The following is a 27,083-nucleotide window of genomic DNA, read 5'->3' on the forward strand; positions in this document are numbered from 1 at the left end:
AGTAAAGAGCATTAGCTTCAACTTAAAATCACCAGCTACATTAGCCCCTAACAAGAGTCAACCTGTCCTTTGAAGCTTTGAGTCCAGGCATTAAATTCTTCTCTCTAGCTAAGGCTGTTTCATATACACTGAAAATCTGTTGTTTAGTGTAGCCACCTTTATCATTTATCTGAACTAGATCTAGATAATTTGCTGCAGCTTCTCAGCACTTGCTGTTTCATCTTGCACTTTCACGTTACAGAGACAGCTTCTTTCCTTAAACCTCACGAACCAACCTCTGCTAGCTTCAAACTTTTCTTGAAGTGTGGCTTCCTCACTTTTCACAGCCTTCAAAAAATTGAAGAGAATTAAGGCCTTGCTCTCAATTAGACTTTGACTTAAGGAAATATTGTAGTTGGTTTAATCTTCTATTCAGACCTCTAAACCTTTTTCCCTATCATCAATAAGACTGTTTAGCTTTCTTATCATTTGTGTCTTTAATTTCCATCTAGAAATTTTACTTTGCATTCACAACTTGGCTAACCTAGCTTTTGGCTTTTGATATGCCTCCCTCACTAAGCCTCATCATTTCTAGCTTTTGATTTAAAGTGAGAAACGTATGACTCTTTCTTTCACATGAACACTTAGAGGTCATTGTAGAGTTACTTCTAGGCCTAATGTTAATATTGTTGTGTCACAGGGAATAGGGAGGCGCGAAGAGGTGTGAGACTAGAGAATGATTGATTGATGGAGTAGTTAGAATACACACAACATTTATCAATTAAGTGTACCATCTTATATGGGTGTGGTTTGTGGCACCCCAAAACAATTAGAATAGTGACATCAAAGATTACTGATCATAGATCACCATAACAGATATAATAATAAATGAAAAACTTTGAAGTATTGTAAGAATTGCTAAAATGTAATGCAGAGACACAGTGAGCACATGCTGTTGGAAAAATTGTACTAATAATGGACTTAACTCGGCAGTTGCCACAAACCTTCAATTTGTTTAAAAAACAGTGTCTGTGGAGCTCAATAAAATGAAGCGTGTCTGTATCCTTCAGAAACGCAGACAACTAGAGTTTATATTCCTTTTTCGTAGGAAAACAGCAATTTTTAAAAAATCCTTTTGGATATCTTTTAAGAATTTTTGCACATTTGCCTGTTTTCTACAATGCCATATGCTCATGATTACAAAGCATATCATATTCTAGTATTGTAATGTCCTCTGTCGCCATTAAGTAGGTAGAGCCATTAATTACTGTTCAAAATGTCTCAAAGAGGCATCTATTTTTTATTTAATAGTTCTTGTTTCTGCTTTTAGTATTTGTCTGTTCACTCATTGTCAAACATTACTCCTCTTTTATTTTCAAATATTTTTGTATGCCCTTAGTATCCCTTACCCCATTTCTAGGATTTCAGAAGACTGTTAATAGAAATATATAGATCTATAAGTATACACACATGTGTATGTATGTATTACATTACTTACATAAGTCAAACATTTCTTAAAACTTGTGAAAACATCGTTAAAGGAGCAAATATGCTTTTTGGCAGCTGTTAAAACTGAAGGCTCTGGCGGCGGACTTGGCGCAGTGGTTAGGGCATCCACCTACCACATGGGAGGTCCACGGTTCAAATCCCGGGCTTCCTAGACCCAAGTGCAGCTGACCCATGCACAGTGCTGATGCGCGCAAGAAGTGCTGTGCCATGCAGGGGTGTCCCCCACGTAGGGGAGCCCCACACGCAAGGAGTGTGCCCCGTAAGGAGAGCCTCCCAGCGCGAAAGAAAGTGCAGCCTGCCCAGGAATGGTGCCTCACACATGGAGAACTGACGCAACAAGATGATGCAACAAAAAAAAACACAGATTCCTGTGCTGCTGACAACAACGGAAGCGGACAAAGAAGACGATGCAGCAAATAGACACAGAGAACAGACAACCGGAGTGGGGGGGGAAGGGAGAGAAATAAATAAATAAATCTTTAAAAAAACAAAAAAAACTGAAGGCTCTTTTCACTCATCTCTAGTTTGTGACTCCCTATCAAATGATTAATATTTCTGGTGGCAGACTTGGCCCAGTGGTTAGGGCATCCGTCTACCACATGGGAGGTCCGCGGTTCAAACCCCGGGCCTCCTTGACTCGTGTGGAGCTGGCCCTTGCGCAGTGCTGATGCGCACAAAGCGTGCCCTGTCATGCAGGGTTGTCCCCTGCTTAGGGGAGCCCCATGCGCAAGGAGTGCGCCCTGTAAGGAGAGCCGCCCAGCATGAAAGAAAGTGCAGCCTACCCAGGAATGGTGCTGCACACACGGAGAGCTGACACAACAAGATGACGCAACACAAAGAAACAGATTCCTGTGCCGCTGACAACAACAGAAGCGAACAAAGAAGATGCAGCAAATAGACACAGAGAACACACAACCGGGGTGGGGGCGGGGAGAAGGGAGAGAAATAAATAAATAAATAAATCTTTTTTTAAAAAATGATTAATATTTCTATTTGTCTATAGTATATTTCTTTAGTAAAGTGTTACTGCATTTCCATTAAGTATTTCAGAGCTCATTTAGACATTTTATCTTCTCTGCTTAAATAGTATTATCATTGGCATTAAAATGCAAACTTTCCAATCAAAGAAATACAAGTAAATATTAAATTTTGGATTTCCACCTAAGCATAGTTCTTTTTATTTGTAATTTAAGCGTAGGTGTTTAGATGGCAACTGTATTTTATCTTTTATTTAAGTAGGGATTTAAAAAAAAACACTGAAGAGATTTTTTAACTATGTTCAGTCTCTTGGTATTTTCATTTCAATAATCGAAGTACAGCCTGGCCTCAAATGGGAATCACCTCATTTTGGGGGCAGATCACAAAATAAATTCCATGACATGGATGTCCCTTTGAAAGATCATGTTAGGGAAGCTGATTGCCATTGTCAGAGGGGTGATGAATGCCTGGCTATCCAAAGCCAGTCACAGTCCAGTATGAAACTGTATTTTATCTTTATAAAACTTAAGATAAAGTGGAATGTAGTTGTAGTCATCTCCTGAACAACTTTACTTAGGGGGGTCAAGAGAAAGAGAAAGTGTTTTTTGTTTTGTTTGTTTTTTGTTTTTAAAGATTTATTTATTTATTTCCCCCCTTCACCCCCCACCCCTATTGTCAGTTCTCTGTGTCTGTTTGCTCCGTCTTCTTTGTCCACTTCTGTTGTTGTCAGCAGCACGGAAATCTGTTTTCCTTTGTGTTTCTTTTTGTTGCGTCATCTTGTTCTGTCACCTCTCCGTGTGTGCGACGCCATTCCTGGGTAGGCTGCACTTGCTTTCGCACTGGGCGGCTCTCCTTACGGGCGCACTCCTCGCGCGTGGGGCTCCCCTACGCGGGGGACACCGCTGCGTGGCAGGGCACTCCTTGTGTGCATCAGCACTGCACATAGGCCAGCTCCACACGGGTCAAGGAGGCCCGGGGTTTGAACCGCGGACTCCCATGTGGTAGACAGACGCCCTAACCACTGGGCCAAGTCCGCTCTCCTGGAAAGTGTTTTTATGATATAATTCAGAGGTTGACAAACTATAGCTCACAAGCCAAACCCAGCATGTAGCTGTTTTGTATAGTCTCTGAGCTAAGAATGTTTTTCATATTTATAAAGGATTATTTTTTAAAAAGGAAAAAAAAAAACAAAAGAAACAAGAATATTGCCCCAAAAGCCTAAACTATTTGCTATCTGGCCCTTTGGAGAAATTTGCAAAAATTTACTTTTATTAAGTCTTTATTTGTTCATGCTAAGCTATATTTTCCCTATATCTAATTTTTATTTCGATTTTATTGTATTGGACATAAGGTCCATGAGGGCAGGACTTTGTTCACTGCTGTACCCCTAGTTTCTAGAATAGTTCCTTTAAATATTTTTTTAATGGAATGGAATGAAAGTTTGGGTGGATAGATGGATGGATAGCTCAAAAAAGGGAAAGGAAGGGTAAGGGGAAGGGGAAAGCGAAGGGAGAAAAGGAGTACTGTAGTCCCCTAAGCAACCTCAAATCCTTGTTAGCATAAAAATATACAAAAGTAACTATAATAATATCTATAATACCTGTGATTAGTCTTTACTGTAATGAGTTATATCAGTAATTATTTTTTTAAGAAACTGTCTTATTCAGCCAAATAAGTAAAAGGAACAACTTAATATTATTAATATTAAACTTAAGAGGATTAACAAATATTTCACAGTTGCAATTCTTAGAGCCAGCCATAGGAAATACTTCTAAAAGATTAAGTTGCAATTATATATATTAAAAGAAATAATCTCATTTAAGGTTTCATCTTTATTATAACTAAAATGTATTATAAGTTTTTAATGATAGTTACTTGGGAAAAGGATTGAAATGATAACCTTGTTTTTTGGCGTTTGTAAGGTGAGAACTAGTTTGGTGATTTACCTGCAGAACTTAGCTTGAATTTACACGTAAGATTTTTTGTTCCTATGTGATATATAGATTAGGAAAAACAGAAGGTTTATTTGTTTACAAATTTTAAAATATAATTATAGGTAAACAATTGTTTTCAGGTTTCTTCTTTGAATCATGTACCTGTGGCTGCAAAGTTCCGTTTGTCCTATGTTTATGTACCATTTGCAAGAATTCATTTCCTATTTACCATACTTAATTGTTTTGTAGCAAATTTGGGGGTCTAAGAAGCTTTGAAGGTACCTATTGTCCTGTAGTTCTAGATACAGGACAATATGACTAGTGAAATTCTGTTTTCAACCAACTCCGATTAACAGGGAAATCCATTGGGGTGAACCAATTAAAATGAAAATCTGGGTTCCTGGAGAATAAGCATTAGTAATTACATGTATCTGACTCCTAGAAATGGGTTGAACTAAATTTCAAAAAGCTGAAGAAAAGCTGACTACACCAAAATACGTATATATTCTCATTTACTCCTTAATTTTAGGGACACTAGATTTTAAAGAAAATCATAGGTTTAATATAAAATATACTTTATTTTAAAAATAGCATAGAAAACATTACTTCCCCTAGTGAATTTAAATAGCAAGTTATTTTTAATTTATTAACTTATAACCAGTAGTTTTCAAAGGATTGAATAATACCATAAGTCTATTAAAAAGTACACTTGGAGGGAAGCAAATGTGGCTCAAGCAATTGGGCTCCCATCTACCATGTAGGAGGACCAGGGTTCAATTCTCAGGGCCACCTGGTGAATGCAAGTTGGCCCACATGGAGTGCTGATGTAGCAAAGTGACTTAACAAAAAGAGACACAGAGGAGAGACAGTACGAGACACAGCAGACCAGGGTGCTGAGGTAGTGCAGGAGATTAAGTGCCTCTCTCCTACTCCTGAAGGTTCCAGGATCAGTTTACCAGTGTCGCCTAAAAAGAGAAGACAAGCAGACACAAAAGAACACACAGCAAATAGACACAGAAAGCAGACAGAGAGTACAAAACAACGGGGTGGGGAATAAATAAATAAGTACTTTTAAAAAAAAAAGTACACTTGGAAAAATTTTAAATCTATAAATGTTCAATTATACTGTATTTTCAATTTCTTCATATTTCTATATAAATGAAAAAGGATATACTTTAATTAAAGAATACATTCACTATGACAGTGCATTAGTGAGACTCTTGTTAAGTGAGAATCTTGTTATAGCATAGCTGTAACTCATTTATTTCAAGGAGTTAAATCACAGAGTGACTCTTATGTTGCCCCAAAATATTGATATGTACAAGATTTAGATAATGAGCAGTTCTTCCTCTACCACCTTTATTCCTGTGCTAATTCATTCACTAGATACAAACATAACAAGCTTCCATTTTTGTTTCTTTTAGGCTTCTCCAGCTCACACTACTCCACAGACCCAAAATACCAGCGGTCGTCGAAGAAGAGCAGCTAATGAAGATCCTGATGAAAAAAGGAGGAAGTTCCTAGAGCGAAACAGAGCAGCAGCTTCAAGATGCCGACAAAAAAGGAAAGTCTGGGTGCAGTCTTTAGAGAAGAAAGCAGAGGACTTGAGTTCATTAAATGGTCAGCTGCAGGTATGGGGTTATTATGTGGATTTTGTTTAATTATTTTTAGTGTTGCAAACATGACTTTTCCCTATTATTTCTAGTTAGCCATCTAGACATTTTAGGGCATAACATTGGTTATATATGGAATCTGTAGTAAATTCTACTTTTTTGTTTTGTTTTGTTCTGTTCTTTGTTTCATTTCTGGGGAAATTGTGCCCTCCTTGACAAACCCCATTTTATTGAGAATGTTACTACTTATTTATTCCCATGATTTTTTTTCTTTCAAAGGAGATTGGAGTTTGTCTTCTCAGAATCAGGATCCAAGTCCTGCTTTTGCATGGGACTTTTCCAGGCCACTATAATGTCATTGATGGTCACAAGCTATAATACCATATAAGCTAACACTTGAAGTCCTTGCACTTTGGCTCTAAGGGTATCCCACATTTTTTTCTGGGCCTCATTTATCATTCCTTCTTCTCCCACTCCTGTCAGGAAGTTTCAGATTGGTGCGTTTTTGCTGTCATGTCTAAGACAGCCAAGTCTGCATTCTCTGCCAAGGTTACAGGAGGAGACTTCAGGGCCCAGGCAAATGCTAGGAATGCCAAGACTATTAGGCTCTTCCAGTTTGCTTTCTTTTTCTGAGAGTTAAATTCTAGTTTTATAAACCTATTTTAATGTTGAGATGAAGTGATATGAAGCCATAAACACTAATACCTGAAGAAATTTAAATTATAAATGTTTATCTGTGTAGCACAAAAAAGTACCTAAACTCTCTGACCTGAACTTTATAAAGTTGTGATATAAAGCTTGAAGAATTTTAAAATTTAAAAATAGTACTGATATTTTACTTATTTATATCACAACTATAAAGTTGCTTCAGTAGCACTTTGTTTTTAAGTTATTTTGTTCTTTTAATTATAAATTTTTTTGTTTGTTTTATTTAAAGTGAATATAGTGCTCGTGAAAGGTGCCAAATTGACAACTTTGGAAACCGAAGGACTCTATTTATCCACAAAACAGGTACAAAATGGCCAGTGGCGATACAGATCATTTCATACTGCCCTGCCAATGTGCCTCAAATACAATTCTTAGGAAACTTAAATGGAGTAGGACGGTTTTAAGACTCCCTTCTCCATCAATCTTTGACTCCCATGGTAAGATTTCCAGTATGGTATCAGGCAGCACAAGTCTGTTTCCTTTTTTTGTTTGTTTTGTTTTTTGTTTGTTTTTGTTTTTTCTTCTGTTTTTAATGTCGTGAATATTCTCCAGAAGAATCTTACTCATTTACCAGTTGATGAACATCAACTAGAAATTTGATGGTAATGAATTATAGTTGTTATGAATATAGTCAGTCTTCTGAATTTGCCATTCTCAGCTAAAAATGAATGCTGTTGTATAATCATAATTGATGACAAAGAGACCTGTATTCCTTAAAGATGTTACGAATATAAATGTCTGTTTAAATGCTTAGGAAATAAATTTTTCACATCAGGCATGGCATTTAACCCAGGGTAAATTTTATTTTTTTTCATATGTGAGGCAAGCATCTTTTTTTTTTTTTATTCCCTCTCCCCCTTTGTGGCTTGCTTGCTGTCTGCTCTCTGTGTCCATTCTCTGTGCATTCTTCTGTGTGTCTGTATTTATTTTTCTTTATTTCCCTTCCCCCTTGTGGCTTGCTTGTTGTCTGCTCTGTGCCCATTGGTTGCATGCTCTTCTGTGGTTTTACTTGTCTCCCTTTTTATTGGGTCACCTTGCTGAGTCGGCTCTCCATGGTGTGTGGGTGAGACTGCCTTCACAAGGAGGCACTGGGATGCAAACCCAAGGCCTCCCATATGGTAAATGGGAGTCCAACTAATTGAGCCATAGTCGCTTCCCCAAGGCAGGCATCTTTTAAAACTCTTTATTTTGCTTTGAATATTGACATGGTAGCTTTGGAACATATAAATTGTTTTGCAGGACTTATTTTTAACCATTTTAATTTAACTGTTTAGAAAAATCTTAATCAAGCTTCAAATATGTACTTACATAGTAAGATAGTTTAAGAAATGTTATATTATTGTTATCTGATAAATAACTATTTTCACAATTTTTAGACAGCACTTCTGAATTTTTTTCTCTCTAAAATAAGATGATTGTCAGTCCAAATTTATTTATATACTACAAAAATGGCTATTTTTTTAACCAGGTCTCTATTAGAATAATAACTGTCATTTTTTTAATTTCCAGATATTGATATATTAACAAAGTGATTTAGGTATGCCTTTTTTTTTTTTTTTTTTAATGTTCTTCACTAACAAAATCATTCCTCTGAATGGCTTGTCTGTTTTATAGTTGTATGACATTGAACAATCCCTATTAGTCTCTGGTGTCTTACCTGTTCAATAGGTGTAGTAACACCCGCTGATCTTACTTTTCAGGGTTGCTGTGTCAGTCAGTCAAATTAAAATGAAGGCAAGTGTTTTTCCATGCATAGAATTTTAATATTAGTAAAACAAATTTAATTAGTACTTTTCTTTGTACTTTGACTTGGCCTTGTTTAAGAAGTGAACATTTTTCAAAACTATGATATCATTTACATGTTGTTCTTGGAGTTAAGGTTTATCTACTTTTGTGCCTTCACCCAAGTTATGGCAGTATTAACAGCTTTTAATGAGATTGATATTCCCTTAATTATACTGTAGCCATGGTTACCACTATTAATAGCAACAGTACTTCATTATTTTAGAAAACTTTGGAAAGTACAGGATACGAAATAAATATAATCTTTTACTTCATAATCATGTTTTTTCGTCCTTACAAACTGTTCAAAATGTCATTGTAACAATGTTCCTTTTTATACTTCTTAATTTGTATAGAAGTTTCTTGATTGGAGGAATAAAAGGAAAAATTTACTTTAGATAGAAATTAAATGACAATTTTGAAGAATGAGGCTTTTAAATGAAGTCAAATTCAGGGAATCACTAAATTAAGCTCTGCAGTTGATGAGTTAACACCCCAAATCATAAACAGAACAAGTGAAACCAGTATTTTTAAACATTAAAAACTGACTGATAATGGTATCTTAGTTAGGTAAGACAATATTCTTAGTTTGAGAGATGAAGTATGAAGAGGTAAAGTGTTATGATGTCAGAGATTTGCTTTAAAATACTACTGAAAAAAAGAAAGAAAAAGAAAGGAAAGGAAGGAAGGTAGAAAAAGAACATTTCTAGAGAAATGTCTGTAACTCTTGTTATGGGCAAAAAGTAAGTTGCCTATTCAAGCTCACAGAGACATAAATTAGAGTACAGATAGCACCAGGGGTAGGAGGAGGCAAAGGGAATGGAGAATTAATGCATAATGGATATAAGGTTTCTGTTTGAGGAGATTTTTGGAAAGTTTTAGTAATGGAAAGTGGTGAAACAGTATAAATATGAGTAATCCCACTGAATGGCATATGCTTGGGAGTGGTTGAGATAGGAAAATTGATACTGTATGGATGTTCCCACAATTAAAAAAAAATGATCAGCTCTAAAGAGACAGTGGTAATTAAATGCAATAGGTAATCCTGGATAGGATCTAGTAAGGGAGGAGAAAAAGCCCAAAAGGACATTTTTGGGACCTATGAAAAAACGAGAATATAGACTGTAAGCTTGATATCCATGTTAAATTTCTTGAACTTGATAACTACACTTAAGGTGGTTATATAACTGAATATCCCTGTTTTTAGGAAATGTACTTGGCAGTATTAAGTGTTTAAGGAGCATAATATGTATAACTTAGCCCTTTGTATTCAGAAAATGGACAGATAATTAGATGGATTGATGGATTGATAGATTGATGGATAGAATGATACTGCAAATGTGGCAAAAAGGTAAAATTGGTAGATGTGGGTATCTGGAGGAGTATGGGTATGTTGTTCTCTGTATGGGGTTTGTGTTATTTTAGTAACTGTCCTGTAAGTTTGAAAGTTGTCCAGAATAAAAAGTAAAAATAAAAATAAGTTGCGTAATTCTTTCTTGTTAATGAAGGGTTAATTAGAGGTGTAAGTGTGTAGGTATATAAATCAGTATATTTAAGTATAGGTAAACATTTAGGAATGATAAATACAAAGATATAAACAGTGTTGGGGAGGAGATTGGGAAACAGGGATGACTTAGGAAGGGTACTTTTATTGGATTTTATATTAATGTTTCAAATGGATATATGGCTTTTACTTTTTTAGTTTATTTTTTTGTCAAATAAAAGCAGTTTTTTAAAAATGAAGTTTTCCAGCTCTCAAGAGTTTCTACACCTTCTTTTTGATAAATACATTGTTTTATAATTTATGAAGTATGTGCTTGTGAGGAAGGAATTGGGGGCTGGTCCACAGCATAATCTAATGGTGATCACACATCTGTGGGAATAAATGCCCAATGATGATAAACAAGAAAACACAAGCCATTTTCATTCCTCTTTATCCCAATTAGCTTGAGGTACTCTAATGATGAAGCACTCAATTACACTATGACTTCCTTGAGTAATGTGCAGCTTCGTTCCTCCCTCACCTTTTGTTTCTTTTTAATATATTTATATTATTAATATATTAATTTATTAATATAATAAATCATATTATATAATATAATTATTGTATTAATATATTAATATATTTATATATTAAAAAGAGTGTGTGATCTTCAGTGTGATTGTATAGCTAACTTAAAACAAATTTAAGTACAAATTTCTGAAATATTTCCTTTGAAATAAATTTCTTAAAACTATTTTTTGAAAATTAAGTGACATTTTGGTTTTCAGGGTATGAAGAATTAACATGTTTATAATGGATTCAGAGAGAAAGAATTTCTTTCAGCCTGCCAATAACAAAACTGTTAACTGTGAAGAACAGAATGACTTGTAAAGAAAATTGAATGTCAAAGTAATAATTAAACTCTACTTTATGTGGAAGCATTCATCAATCCTACATTTCCTTAATAATCCTTCATGTGACATACAGGCTTACCTGATCAGTGTAGTGGACAGTAATGACCCATGGTTACTTATATAGTATACAGTAAAAGGTTTAACAAGTGTTGAGGTGTGATTACTCATAATTTTACCAAATTCATATTAAGTTTTAAGGAAAATAATAATTACTAAACCTTATTGCCCCATTCATTGAATTTAATCATGTTTTAACTTTCTAAAATCATTGCAAAGAACGGTTATCTTTTCATCAGATTTTGTTAGTTAGAGACCTTTATGGTCCTCTAGACCAAGAATTGGATGCCAGTAGTTATAAATTATTATATTTTTAAGGTAATACCTGACTTTATTTTATTATTCATGTTTTTAAACTGTTTATGGCTTTGTCTTTCTAATATACTCATTTTGGGGTTTTCTTTTACATTTTTAGAACATTACCTTTATTAACAGTAGCTCCTTAATTATTTTGTAGATGAATCTTGGAAATTTTATTGTGGATTTTTGCATTTAAAACTCAGGTATTGCAAAAATATATGTGAAGTAAAAGCACAATAAATTTATAGAAGCATGCTTTGGTAGTTGGATATGTGAGGATTTTTACTCATAAGTTAATGATGTAGAAAAGGTTTTGTTTATAGAGGGGATGAGATTAAATCTTTTATTCTTGGTAGCCTGGCAATATTTTATTTCTGTGTTCATCACTTTAAATAGGAAGGAATAACAACTGGAAAAACAACTGTTTTAATTCCTGGAAAAGATATTATTCTATGATGTAACTTTTTTTTCCCTGAATTTTAACTTTGTTCTAGAGGGGTAAAAGAGGTAGTAGTTATTCATTTTATTCTGGGTTTGAGACAGGGTACTTCTTTTTACTCTCCTTTACTAGAAATTTTTCTGACCCTTTACTTAGCCATCTGTCAAGCCAATAGAATGAGTGCTATTATGAAGAGCAAATGAAAGAGAATGTAGAAAAGTGTATTGTAACTACACTATGGAAATTATAGCTATTTATTATTCATGCTGTCATTGTACGTCTATTGTGTGCAAAGTGTGTTATTAGACACTGGGGATGCAATGGTGAAAGAGATATTGTCCTTGTGGCCTAGCAGAGGAGACAGACATGAAACAAGAAATGAAAGTGTGAAAGTAGGTCTTTCCCATTCATTTTGAAGAATATTTCCAAAATATTGCATACCTCTATTAAGAGGTATAAATTAAAGAACTATTTTGTTATCAATTATAAGATTTTGCATCCATGGTAATGCTTGGAATGAAGTGGTGGGAACTTTGGTATGTGGAGACTAAAAACTGGGGGGGAGGACACAAACCTATTTTTAACTGTGTCGAAATTCCCCAGAGGAAGAAATTATCTAATATTATTTCTTTAACTTTAGGAGTAGTGGCTGAACTAGAAAGTCAAATACCATAAATGTGTGGAATACTTGGCCCATCAATCCATGGCCAAATAACATTAATCAGTTAGTGATCCTGGTATGATTTTATTAGGCTGATCTTCAGATAAACTGTCTAAAAAATATGTGATCTCTAGTATGTGGTTAACCTTTGAGTAACCACATTAATAAAGTGGAACAATGGTATTAAATAATTCCAAAATAATTTACATCTGATTTTACATCAGAATAATTTTTTTAGCATCAGCTTTCCCCCCCAAGTGTGTTTTCCTTTGACCAAAAAAATAAATAAAAGCACTTGCTCACATTTGAATGGGACTTGTAAGTTTTCAAAGTGTTTCACATCCCTTATTTCACTTGATCTTCAAGATGAAGGAAGATTAATATATTCTGCGTATTTACTAATAGAAGATAATACTACCGAAAGAACTTTAGAAGCTGCATCCAGTTAAAATATAGTCTAAATAATCTACAAAGTAGATAGTAAAGGTATAAACATTTCTTTTTTCATTTGCTATTAAATCTGTTTATGGCATAACATTCCCTTCATAACTTTTTGCTTTCCTTTAAGCCAACTTATAATGTATATAAGTAAAATTATGTACATCTAATTTTATGCATCTGTTATGAAATAGAATTAAGACTGAGCTAAATGTACTAATCTATGGTTAATTACACACATAGATAAACAGTTTTGGATCAAATAGAAGATATGAATACTATAGTACCAAGCTCTGTTACCTACTTTCAGTATATAAAGGTGAATAGACATTTAATGTTCAATGTGCAGCCTGAAAATGGAGCCAGAATTTTATCTGGGATAAATTTGAAATTATATATCTATAAAAATATAGAGTAACAGAGTAATTATCAGTACGTTAAAGTTTCTTTAATTCCCAAGTCTATGTATTGTAGTGTGGAATTCACCAGTTAACTTTTTCTAGTTTCTTTACTTTTTCTTTTTTCAGGAGGTACCAGGGATTGAACCCAGGACCTTGTTGTACATGGGAAGCACATGCTCAACCACTGAACTACTTCCAGTCACCAAAGAGTTGGTTTTTTTGTTTGTTTTTAGGAGGTACCAGGGATCAAACCCCAGACCTCATACATGGGAAGCAGGCACTCAACCCCTTGAGCTATATCTGCTCCCTACATTTTTTTTTTCAAGGATTTATTTATTTTATTTTTCTTTATCCCCCTGCCCACCCCCCCTCACCCCCCACCCCCCACTGATGGTTCTCTCATCTGTCTGCTCATTGTTTGCTCACCTTCTCCAGGAAGCATCAGAAACAGAACCTGGGACCTCCCATATGAGATGCAAGTGCCCAATAGCCTGAGCCACATCCGTTCCCCATGGGCTGCAGTCTGCTGGCATGTGGCATCTGCTCATTGCGGCGGGGGTGGTGTCTGCTAATCCTCTTTTAGAAGGCACCTTGACCTCCCATGTGAGAGGGGGTGCCCTTCTTACTGAGCCATATCCACTTCCCTACATTTACTTTTAAATGTAAAATATGCCAGTCAGAGGCATCCCAGCTCACTTCAATATTCTCATTTCTAGACATAATTTTCCTATCCACTGTTAGGGATTCATTAATTCCTACAATTGGCATCTAATTTCTTTATCTACTAAATCAGTAAATGCTTATGCACTTAGGGCTATACAGCTCAACTACATCCACTTGCTTCAAGACTTTGCCCACTCTCATTCCTATTCTCCTAATTCTCTTTGCTTTGCCGTTTTGCTCTCAGTCAGAACTGCTTGCCAGTAACCATATCCCATCTGTTCCTTTTAGTCTAGTGCCATACCAGTTTTTAAAGAAATTGAATATTATGATTCAATAACAATGCAAACTATATCTAATTTAACCTTTCATCAAAGGTCACTTTTAAGCTTCAGGATCACCATGAGAAAAAACCATTAATCATTATAAAACATTTTAGATCAGGATGGCATAAGAGTATACTGAATTTGTATTGAAAATACCTTGATTTTTGTTTCCTTATTTACTATTTCTATAAAAGTACAGGGAAAATTTTTTATTTGAATTTTAGATAAATATAATTTTCAGCACACTTGTGTGTAATATATCTGAAACCATGCAAAATTTTTATCTTTTAATTACCTCCTCTCTTTGGGTCTTTTCAGTTGTTTGCTGTGTTAAGTGTAACTCAATTAAAATTCAGTTAACAACAAATATAAGTTGTAATGAGAATCAAGTGTCTTATTCAGTCCTTTAATGCTCATTACCCATTGTTAGCGAGCAGCATCTTCATATTTGTTTCTGTATTAATGAACCAGGTAGCCTAATGAAATGAGTGGCCATAATACTACCAACTTTTAAATTTGAGATATAGAAATTGATAGGCTGCCTATTTTAAAAAGAGAACGTGAATATGTATTTTCATTTTGAGTATATAGGAATATTTTTATTTTTAATCCTCATAGAACTATTTAACTCAACTCCTAACTGCTTTTGGGAATTTTATCTAAATAGCATTCTGTTTCATATTATGATTTATGATGAATGTTTTTATAGAGTATTTAGGGGAGAAAGCAGTTGTGGCTTAAAATTGTATAATCGAGATGATGCTGAAAAATATCCCAATTTTCATTTTATAACAAAATTTACAGTATACTTAAACTGGTGAAATTATTGGTATAAATAAAATGAGATTAAGACCTCTTCTAGTTTCATATTACTTAAGCTATTTCATTCAAATTCCCTTAGTGATTTTCACCCCCTAGACATAAAATTATTGTGGTTCTCTCTAAATATAACTATCTACTTAACTGCGTATCCAGGCAGTGTGCTATGCTCCAGGAATGAAGAGATAAAAGATTATCCCTGCCCTTGAGAAATTCCCACTTGGCAGAGGAGTGAAACAAGTAAACCAAAAAGTACAATCCAGTGTGATAAGTACAGTGTGGGGTGTATGTTTGTGTGTGTACGTCTGTCTGTCTGAGGCAGCCCAGAAATGGGCATCTGTCAACTAACCTCCTTTCTTATACAACTTCATTCTGTACTGAGTTGACTTAAAGATGAGTGGGAAAATTAGCAAGCAGGGAAGAGGTTATGGCGTAATCAGTTGGGCTCCCGTCTACCATATGGAAGGCCCTGGGTTCGTGTCCCGGAGCCTCCTTGTGAAGGCAGGCTTACCCACGGAGTGCTGCCCGGCCCGCACATGCCACGGAGAGTCAACTCAGCAAGGTGATGCAACCAAAAAGGAGACAGGTGAAAAATGCGGAAGAGCACCACGACAGACACAGCAGACAGCAAGCAAGCTGCAAGGAGGGAGGGAAAATAAAAATAAATAAATACACAGAAGAACGCACAGTGACTGGACACAGAGAGCAGACAGCATGCAAAAAAAAAAAAAAGCCACAAGGGCGCGGATTTAAAAAAAAAATTAGCAAGGCAAGAAGAAAGGAAAGTATTTTCTAGATAAAGACAACTATGCATCTAGTTAACCATACAAATTAACCACACAAAATTGCTATTTTTATCCATCAAAATGATTATTGATTATTTCATATGGTTCGAACTAATATAAAGGTTGCAGGGGTAGGACATGCTTGAGAAATTACTATTATTGTGATATGGCTGAAGGACAGTTTATTGCAAGAACATTGAAACTTGAAAATCAGATTATGAAGGATCTTGTATTCTTAACTAAAAATACATTTCAGCCCTACGTAATATTATAGATTATTAATGAGAGAAACTTGTAGACAGGTGTCTCAAAATTAAGCTGATGAGGAATCAGGTAGAGAGAAGGAAACTTTTGAATAATATATATTGGGTTATTAATAACATGATTTCTCATCAATAGTGATGAGAATTGTAATTATCAATATTGACTTTAGGGAAGCTGACTTGGCGCACTGGATAGGGCGTCTGCCTACCACATGGGAGGTCCGCAGTTCAAACCCCGGGCCTCCTTGACCTGTGTGGAGCTGGCCCGTGCACAGTGCTTGATGTGGGCAAGGAATGCCGTGCCACGCAGGGGTGTCCCCTGCCCCGTAGGGTAGCCCCACGCACAAGGAGTGCACCCCATAGGGAGAGCCGCCCAGCACAAAACAAAGTGCGGCCTGCCCAAGAGTAGCCCCACACACACACAGAGTTGACGCAACAAGATGACGCAACAAAAAGAAAAAAAAACACAGATTCCCGGTGCCACTGATGAGGATAGAAGCGGTCACAGAAGAACACACAGTGAATGGACACAGAGAGCAGATAACTGGGGGGGAGGGGTAAAGGGAGAGAAATTTAAAAAATAAAAAATATTGACTTTAGTGATTAGAGTATATTCCATAGAAATGAGTTTCCTAACAGCTTATCCTTCAAAGCAAAAAAATTTTAACTTTTTGTGCTTAAATCACTATATACTCATTCTTGTCTCATACAATATTCAAAACATAATTTAACCATTTTATTAATAGTTCACTTTATTATGAGCATCAATTTTTGTTCTGTCCTTTAATACAGTGTTGCACCTAGTTGTTATTGGGATATGAGGAACTATTTGGCCCAAGAGACATGACTTTAGATGGCTCAGTTTTATTCTTTTGCTTTTTATGTTTCAGTCATTGATTGCTTAAGGAGACCTAATGATTCTAATCTCCTAAATTATTTTACATTCACCTCTCTGATTAAGAGATTGAAGGGTGGAATATAAAGTGCCTGAGCTTCCATGTATACTGGTTTGCTGTATTTTTTTCATTTACTTTTGAGTTCAGGGATGAGAACTGAATATTTAGGGTCCAAATAAGTAGAGGTATTTGTAAAGAAATTTTTTTGTTACCAATTTATAAAATTTCTATTATTTCTAACCCAACCCTTGAGTATTGGTGGCAATATTCTCTAATGTATGTGCTTTTAATATTTGGGGTAATGCAAAGGAATTAGCTGAGCACACTTAATAGGGAACTTATCAGGTCAGTGCATCCCAAAGGAGTAAGACAAATCACTATTGACTTTTTAGATTTAAATTTAGATGTGTACAAATTGCCTGGATCAAAGGCAACTAAGCTATTTACATATTGCATCCAGTTTCATTGGTTCTGTGTCTGACACAGGGCTTTACAATGAATTTTAGGTATCAATGATTTGTTCATATTATGGTTTCCTTTATAGAGCTTTACCTAGTTTCTAGAAAACTAGTAACTTGTTTGAGTTTCCAGGATGAATTTTTCATTTTCAAGTTAATGGAGTCAGTGAAAATTAATCTTGACTTCCTTGATGTTTCTTCTTGTTAAGATTATCAAAAGAGCATGTAACATATGTAAAATAATACCTTGGGCAGGTAACCTGTAAAGGTTCTGTGGCAAATCGTAATGTAAAAACTTTGAAAAATGCTATACAATTGTGGTTTTATCTTATTTAAATTTTGATACAAGTAGTTTTTGTTATAAATGCTAAACCATAGAAACTGATGTGCACTAATCATAATAAATAGCATATTTTCTTTATTCCTTAATGTTCTGTTAAAGACCTATGATCTGATCCTTACTTGTTTTAAATAGTTAAAAAAATGAAACTATATATGTATAGTCTGATGTTGGTAAGGTACATAAGTTGTTTCTTCTGCAGAGTGAAGTCACCCTGCTGAGAAATGAAGTGGCACAGCTGAAACAGCTTCTTCTGGCTCATAAAGATTGCCCTGTAACCGCCATGCAGAAGAAATCTGGCTATCATAGTGAGTAATGTTCCATTACCTATAGCCTTAGGCTACATCATTGAAATACTGCCAGAGTGAACCGAGCTACCATTTAAAAAATGGAGGCAGCAGTTCTAATGTTCAAGATGAAATATCAGAAAATCTACAAGGTTATTATGGAACAGTGGGGTATATATGTTAGAATCTTGAGGATTTAAAAAAATTTTTCTATTTCTAGCTTTTTTGTGGCATTACCATAGGCCAACAAAAAGGGTTAGTAAATAATTTCAAACATACCATAAGTGCTAATGATATTTTGTGTCTCTTCTCAAGCTAACACTTTCACTTAGATTGATGGGGGGGTGGAACACTGCTTCCTTTTTAACCTCTAGTCAGTAATGATAAGACTTCAGAGTTTTCTTTTAATTAGCTGTCTTCATTTAATGTTATATGTAGTATCTGTTTACGGTATCAGATCCTGTCATTCTTTCTTAGATAATGTCAACATTGTGCAGTGTTTTTATTGTTGTCAATCTTTCTGTTGAGCCTTCTAGTTGGTCATAAGAACACTAAAAAAGAACAGTATTTACATTATCTGCTTGTAGGTTTCCTCTTAAATGTTTCCTAAAAATGAGATTTTTTCCCAGCATTTAAAAGGTTAATTGTGCTTTTTCCTTATTGTAATGTCCTTTTTTGAAAGAATGTACAATGTTAGAACCAGCTGTTACTCTTGAATAAATGGCCAATTTTGTCCATCGTATACAAATTTGTAACAAATAAGAGAGCTAGAAATGCATAGGCAGCATTCATAATATATAACCCACAGCTTTCATTTTCATGATTTAGTGATATTTCAGGATATTTGTAAATGTGAAGATTGTTCCAACCATATGTATCCACTTCGTTTTAATTTGCCAGTGTCAGTAATTCAAAAGAAAGGAACATTTTGTATTGGATGCAAACAGTTCCTCAGGTGCTCATGATAAAACTTAATGGTTACCATCTTTACTTGTACTCATTGTAAGCAGTTTCATCAGAATGGGCAATATTTTTTTATTTAAAAGATTCAAGAGATTTAACAACTATTGCCATATATATTTAGAACACTGAAAATTTGTCGGTTTTGAGCATATAAATCTTTGATACCTAGTCATTTTGACATAATTGTGACACCATTGTGAAGTAAATAGGAATTATAAAGAAATATGTTTGAGATTGTATTAACAATGATTGTTGCAGGGATGAGACCATTATGGCTTGTTGTTGACATAACAATTTCCTGTCTAAGCTACTAAGGATAGGATTATGCATACATGATTTTCCTAAACAGGAAAGCTTTCTTGAATTTTGATAGTTCAAAAGGAAATAGATGAATGATTCTAGAATATTAGAAAGAAAAAGAAGTCTTCTTAAATTGCATTCAATTCATAATTATCTGCAGTTTTTGAATCTTAATTTCTTAGATGATCCAATAGTTTTATCTCTATTACCTAGGTAATATATGCTCAGCAAATGTGAGCCAATTTTTCATTGATCCATAAGCAATGACTTTATAAAGATATTTTTAAGTGAATATATGAGTGGGTTTATATACTCAAGTCAAATGACTGAAAATCCAGATTAATACATTTTTAATGAATATATAATATTGTACTTAGTTGGAAGAATACAAGAAATAAATACATTTTGTTTTTTGGAAATAGTCCTACCTGTGTTCCTGTCTAGTCATCACTAGACTTTGTAGGAACCTTAATTTCTATTTTCAAATATGAAATTTTTGGAATAAATCTGGATTCTCTAATAGTCAAGATTGATAGAAAGATTGACTAAGTGATTAACTTGGAGGAAGTGTCGGGAAATTCACAATAGCTGATACTGTTTATCATGTTGTAGCACACAACAATTGTTAATGAGGGTGAACTGAAATACTAGTTACTTTTTAAAATCATATGTGAAAGAAAACTTAAGGTTTAGTAGAAATTAAGGACTGTTACAAAATCCTGCATGTAAAGGTGACAGTATTAATTTGCAGTCATAGGGCAATCTTCTCTCCTGGTTTTACCACCAGAAGTCCTGTCTCCTGGGAAACCCCTCTGCCATGGGCAAACCATGACAATTGGTAGGAGACAAATATAAAACAGAAATGAAAGTAAGAGTACATTCCTAACATTTGGGTTTCTTGAAGAAGTTGCTTGAAAAATAAAGCGTGTGAGAGATCTTCTTGCCTAGATCTGAGCATCATTAAAATCATATTAAAATGGTCTCTATAATCATATAGGGGAAGGAAAGCTTCTTAAACCTAAATGTAATTGAGAGCTTACATTTTCATCATTGAAAATATGTGTGAACACAGAGAACTTCAAATTGTCAAACAGCTCGTATCTTCACTCAAATAGAGTTAAAGTGCCCTCTTCAGTGCACAGTATAATTTTCTAGTGCTTGTGATCACACTAGTAATTTTCTCCCTCACCGTCTAGAATTGAACATTGGTGCAGACATAATCACATTATGAAGGTATTTTATAGAGAGTATTTATAATTACATAATTTATAAGTGAGTACCTGACTCTGTGTGTAACTTAAAGATTTGCTTTACCTGTAGATAATGCTTGTCCCTTGTAATCTACTTTTCATTTGAATCACTGCCTCTAGTATATACTTACACCATCACAGATCAGCCTTTGAAGTTTTGAAAGTTAGTATAGCCCTAGAACTTAACATTAGAGACAAGTCAATTTGTTGTCCTGTTGATAAATAGCAATGAAATAAACAAATACAACTTGTAGTATTCTCTTGAGTTACCCTGTCATTGCCAGTGTTTTTTCTTTGAACATTTAAATATTGTATTGGCTATGTAAAAAACTGAGTTGTAAACATTTTGTAACACCTTTTATTGCTCAAGCAGAAAGGTATCCCTTCAACTTTATATAATTTTAAAGGGCTTATGAGTCATGATTCACTATATCTTGACATCAAATTTTTATCCAAGGGTGGGTGTGGTTTTGTATTTATATAGTGGCAGTTTATACAGGAGATGGGATTCTAACTTATTAATGTATTTTAAAACCTGCTTTTCAAAAATGCATGAATTTGAGGCAGATATCAATATTCTATAAGAACTACTTAGTTCAGAAAACCATCAAAATGAGAATTGTGGCATTTAGAGTCTAAATTTGTGCTTGCCAGGTATCCTCCCCTTCTACCTTGTATATTAGAAATCATGATATGAGTTCTTCCCACAGTCTTTGACTATCTGACTTTCAGAATTGGGTATCTGACCAGTAAGGGAGCCACTTATTTATTGTCACTTCTAAACACTAAATAAAATTCTTATTAATACCAGATGAAAAAAGGTACAACAGAATATATAGTATGGTGCTATTTTAGAAAGTTCAAACATAAACAAAACTAAATTCTGTTATTTGGGCATACATACATTTGTATTTGGGCAAAAGTACAAAGAAAAACAAGGGGAAGGTTAAAAAATGTCAGGATAATGATTACCATTGGTGAGGAGAAGAATCCCTAAGAAGTCACTATTATTGGCAGTGTTTGCCTTTTTAAGGTCTGGATTCACAGGTATCCATGTTCTCATTCTACTTCATAACTATAAATGTGTGGGTATGTTATACATATCAAATTTCACTAAATGAAATTACTGGATTCCATTCTGTTAAAATAAGGGAGACATAGGAGAGCTAGTTACTGTTTAGCCATAAGAAATGGGTAGATTTATTTTCATGAATATTTAGAATGCCCTTTTCTGAATATCTTTTCAATTGCACTATCTAGAATTTTATATGGATTTTTTTATTTGAATACCAATTAATTCATGCAACTATAACAGCTGGTGGCATTTAGAGTCTAAATATTGCTTATTCTCAAGTATGCGTCATTAGAATCAGGTGTTGTAATCATCCATTGCTGCAGTAGTCAGAGTACATGCAGTTCTGCATATTGCAGAGGGAATAATTTGAAAAGATAATTTGTATCTAAGAACCCATTTTATTTATGCATGTGATTATAAATTCTTTTTTATTTTTTAATAAGAATGTGACATGTAGACAAACATTTGGTTTTGTTAAATGCACTGGTTTATATGAATGTTAAAGAGCTTGATAAGTGTTTGATTATATCTCTAGGAGGCTATCTCCCAAACTCCCACCCCGTTTCCTTTCTTAACATTATGTAGCAAATATTTCTTTAGCTCTGTTCTTTGAGGCTCTGGCACCCAGATTTTTCCACATGCATGGTTGTGCCTTCATTTGATCTGTTGTAACTAAAATTGCCTACTTCATAATTTATAGCCATCTCTTCAGTTACTCAATTGCTGTCATAGTGCCTTCTCTAAATATGTTGTAAAATACCTTCTAACTTTATACTCTTTATATTGACTCGACATGCTGAAAACGTTACAGATAATATGTTTGAGAATATGAGTAATTTTTCTTTTTTCCACTCAGCTGCTGATAAAGATGATAGTTCAGAAGACATTTCAGTGCCGAGTAGTCCACATACTGAAGCCATACAGCATAGTTCTGTCAGCACATCCAATGGAGTCAGTTCAACCTCCAAGGCAGAAGCTGTTGCCACTTCAGTCCTCTCCCAGATGGCGGACCAGAGTACAGACCCTGCGCTTTCACAGATTGTCATGGCTCCTTCCTCCCAGTCACAGCCTTCAGGAAGTTGATTAAAAACCCGCAGTGCAACAGTTTTACATATTCATTAGTGACTTTAAAAGGGAAATCAAGGAAAAAGACCAGCTTCCATTTATGCAAAATTTGTGGTTGTAAAATTTTTTTTTTTTTTTTTTTTTTTTATACTTGAAATTCAATTTGGCTCCAAAGTTGGTGTAGTTGCAGTTAATCAGACTGAACAACAGTTTTTAATGTCTGGAAAAAGACTGATTTTGTTTTTTATAAATATTAGATTTGTTAATTTTTCTGTGCTCAGTGTATAAATTGTATTATAATCCATTGTGGTTTCACTTTTAATTTGATGGTGTTCTTATAAATGGGGGTGTTACTGAATCTCTTTTCCCACTTCCATTTCTCTTGACCACCTCTTAACCCTCAACTGTGATGGTAGTGTCATTATATCATTTATACCAAAGTTCTGCATAGTCCCTGTTGACTTTGTAATGTTAACAAGGTCATAAAGCACTAGGCAAGAGAAAAATAGAAATCTGCTTTTAATCTTTTTTGCCTTTTACTTTGCACATTATGCAAAAGGAAGAATGTTGGGGAACACTTTTTTTTTTTTTAAGTGAGTGATAACATGGTAAAAGACATACAGTGCTTTTATGCACATTCTTAATCTTGAACTAGATCAGTGTCATCGTTGTTTTTTTTTTTAAGATTTTAAATAGACATGGATTTTGGAATCATTTCAAGAATAACTTTTTCAAGTCTTAATTATTTACCCTACATTTTGAGGCTTAAAAAATGTGTAATTATAGAATGTATAATACAAGGTTATCAGATATCTAATACTTCTTTGGAATTGACTTTTTGGGGTTTTTTGGGGCAGATTTCAGGTCACAAAACTGAGGAGTTTATACATAATCAAGTATGGTGTGGTTGCCAGAAAAACCTAAAATTACTACTTAGGAATTTTAAGACTATTTCCCCCCATTGTCATATACTTGCAAGCTAACTTGTACTTATTCTTGTGAAAACACTGTCATCTTTTAGTAGCAAATTTTGATAATGTTTCTCGTGGAAAAAAAAAATCAGTATCTATCTTTAGAACAATGTGATTAAAATGTGGCAAGCAAGAGAGAGAGTGTGTATGTGTGTATTTGTGTGTGTGTCTTTCAGTAGTTCATGCCAGCAGTCTTTGCTTGAATGTTTAACGATGCCTTCTGTGTGACGCTGGCCAATAGATGATTGCAGTTTAAAATGTCATTACTGTGCAGGCTTGGATAACTAACATTCCATGATGTAGTTTGTTTCTGATGAGATGATTTTAGGTACACTTTTCTCCTTAGCCAGTCATCTGTGGGATACTGAGTTTTCTAATGTGCCATTATCTATTTTTATTCTGCACTTATGTTCAGAATACAATACAATATTTTAAAATAGTCTAAATTGTTTAAAATATATATATAAAAAGTAGTAGATGTGTGTAAGAAAACTTTGTAAAATAGTTATGAGTCCTACCCAGTAGCAACTTCTGGCATTCAAGCAGGATTCCATTATGTAAATATCTGTAATGCATTTATGATAAGTTGTATAGTTTGTTCTGCATCCATACTTCACTATTTGGTAAAATCTCAGTGCCATCTCCTAATGAGACTGACATTTTAAAAGCCTGTATGGAATATCCTTGATAATTCAAGGAAATATCCCACCTGCCTAAGTTTCAAACTGGGAAACATTCAAATTATACAAAGGACATTTCAGGATTTTTAAGTATGAAGATAATAGGAATTTTATTGTTTGGTTTATTAAAAATAAGATAATTTTTAGTTGATACTTCTAAAATTTTTTTAACTAATTTTATGAATTTAAAGTAATCAATTTCTAATCATGAAATCATGCTGAAGAGTTGATCTCAAAGGCACAAAATATGAATAGCAAGAAAGCTATTTTTATTATAGTTTGATGGGTTAGGAAAAGCCTCATTGTTTCACCCTCCTAAGTCCTTCAGTACATTTTTCTTTCATCTTATTATTTATGCAAGTTAAAGTTCTTTGGTAACAAAATTCTTACAACTGTAAAATAAAACTAAATAGATGTAAGAAGTCATGTAAACGGTTAATAAACTTACCAAGGTAAGCAAAACTTTCATTGTAAGCCAAAATGTACTCAGCAAATAAAAATTATTATTAGTTGTATAAACACAAATTCCATATTGACTTTCAGGATGCCACACTACTTCTGTACCTAGCATTTTGAGTCCTTATATTTCCAATGTTACACAAACTGTACTGTTTTCTTTTATGTGCAGTTTGCATGAGTAAATCATCAGAGAATAAATTCTATCTTTAAATTATGTTCATAATTTGCTTGTTCTTACCTGTCTTTCATAAAACCGCCACCTGGTAATGATTTTTTTTTCTTTTTGTGTTGCTTATTTATTACTTACCTGAGATTCTTTCTATTTCTGTGATAAAGTTCATTCTCTCTTGCAGAACTTTTAACTGCAGGGTGCTCAGACCTTAGTCTTCTTCACTTGTGTTCACTTTAACTCCCATCCATATACAGTGAGCCTTTAATTTAATTTACGTCTCCAGCGCAGAACACTCCCTGCATTTCAACTGCATAGCCATCTGCCTTTGGTGTCTCTTTTTGACCACCTAACAAAACATCTTAAACATAATATGTCCAAAACTGAACTCAGTCTCCTTTCACAATCTTACATATATCCATTGATGACAACTCAGTTCTTCCAGTTGCCGAAACTTTGTTGTCATCCTTGACTTCTCTCTTTTCTCACACCCCACACCCAACCTGTCAGGAAATCCTGTTGGTTGTACCTTCAAGCTAATCCGGAATTCAACAAATTCTCCCCATTTACACTGCCATCACCCTAGTCCATGCCCTCATCATTCTGCACCCAAATTATCACAGATGCCTTGTAACTGTCTCCTTGCTTCCACCCTTGTCCATTACAGTCCAGTCTTAACACAGCAGCAAGAGTGATGCTTTTAAAACATGTCAGGGAGTCAAGGCAGCTTAAGTAATTAGGTGCCTCCCTCCCACATGGGAGGTCCCTGGGTTTGGTTCCCAGTGCCTCCTAAATGTAGTTTTGCTAATTCTCCATCTGAGACTACAGAGTCTGAAGCCTGACAGTAAACATACCATATTTATGAGAAAATAATTAGGGGAGAATCCCAGTTTCTCTTAGATCTTTATCTTACATAAATATATGCATGCAAACACATTCACTGCCTAGAGAACAGAGTTGTCAAGCAATCAGTTCTGAAATAAAAGATTTAAAATGAATAATTTTAAAATCTGACATAATCTTAGATTATCTTGTACATTGAACAAGTTATTTTTGAAACACTGGAAATTATTGTACCATTTTATGTCTGAGTAATGACAAATCATTTATTTAGACTTTTTTTTTTGCAGTACCAGGGCCATATTTAAACTTTTAATAAGTACAAATGAACTTTTTGTAATTCAGTCACATAGTTTAAAAAAAAAACTACAGATCTTTCTAGATTACCAGTAACTATAGATTGAGACTTGAATGTTCATAGAGGCAAAGAATTAAGATCCTTGAGAGCTATAGCATCCTCCTATGTAGAAAAATTCTCAAATTCTGGAGAATTAAACAGTTCTACCACTTAAATAAATGAATTGCAAATTGTATATTGCCATAGAAAAAGTGCAATCAGTAAAAGTTTTCCAAAATTAAGGGATTTATTACTTCTCAAATAACAAAGGCCATGTGACAGAGAAAAATTACAGTACGTGAGAAAACGTGCATAATTTTATTCTATTATAGCAATCCAACTCACCAATTCAAAATTTAATTGTAAAATAATCCAATATGCTACAGCAATCAAACTAGAAGAGTTATTTCATTAATGGGCCAGTGGTTTGCATTTTTTTCCCCTCAAATGTATGTGTAAGTTCTTCCATACTGGCTTTCTGAGATGACCTATTGAGTCATCCCCATTATGGTAGCATTACTGTATCCTTGTATTGGTCGCAGTGCCTTCCCTGGCCTTTTTACTTTGCATTAGATTTTATATTTACATCAGTCCTGAGCTAGAATGTTTCAAACAAAACAATTGGCATGGTTTTATCAGTCATTATCTCAGTTATTTGGGGGAGGTAGTTCTGATTCTAAATGTCATTTTTAACTGTGAATTAAGTCAAATAAATGTTGGCTTACTTTATTCACTTAATTTTGCAGTAGGTCTTATTTCCTGTAAAGGTAGCCAAAAGACAAAAACGTTGCCCCAAGAGAGCTCCTTTTAAAATTATTTTTCCTGCAATATTTTGTTAATAAGCATGTAAATGAATAGATGCTATTTGTCATAGTCTGCAAAAACTTATTTAATGGGGTGTAGTTAACAGAACTTAAGATGGTAGAGTTGTCTATTAAGAGTTC

The 27,083-nt window shown here is 34.3% G+C and overlaps 1 protein-coding gene across 46 annotated transcripts in view; it reads left to right on the forward strand.

The window, feature by feature from the left end:
• Window positions 1-25,016, forward strand: part of ATF2 (activating transcription factor 2) — a 132,983-nt gene extending 107,967 nt beyond the window's left edge. For 45 of the 46 annotated variants that reach the window (XM_071216251.1, XM_071216258.1, XM_071216277.1 and 42 more), the window contains 3 exons: window positions 5,825-6,031; window positions 17,946-18,051; window positions 22,475-25,016. In XM_071216251.1, the coding sequence (XP_071072352.1) occupies window positions 5,825-6,031; window positions 17,946-18,051; window positions 22,475-22,701 (540 nt within the window). In that variant the 3' untranslated portion in view covers window positions 22,702-25,016. Of the gene's footprint in view, window positions 1-5,824; window positions 6,032-17,945; window positions 18,060-22,474 lie in introns of those variants that run through there. The other variant, XM_071216279.1, reaches the window with a different exon arrangement.
• Window positions 25,017-27,083: the final 2,067 nt, after the last annotated feature.

The sequence above is a fragment of the Dasypus novemcinctus genome, chromosome 7, assembly GCF_030445035.2.
Source record: "Dasypus novemcinctus isolate mDasNov1 chromosome 7, mDasNov1.1.hap2, whole genome shotgun sequence".
In the NCBI taxonomy this organism is placed as follows: domain Eukaryota; kingdom Metazoa; phylum Chordata; class Mammalia; order Cingulata; family Dasypodidae; genus Dasypus; species Dasypus novemcinctus.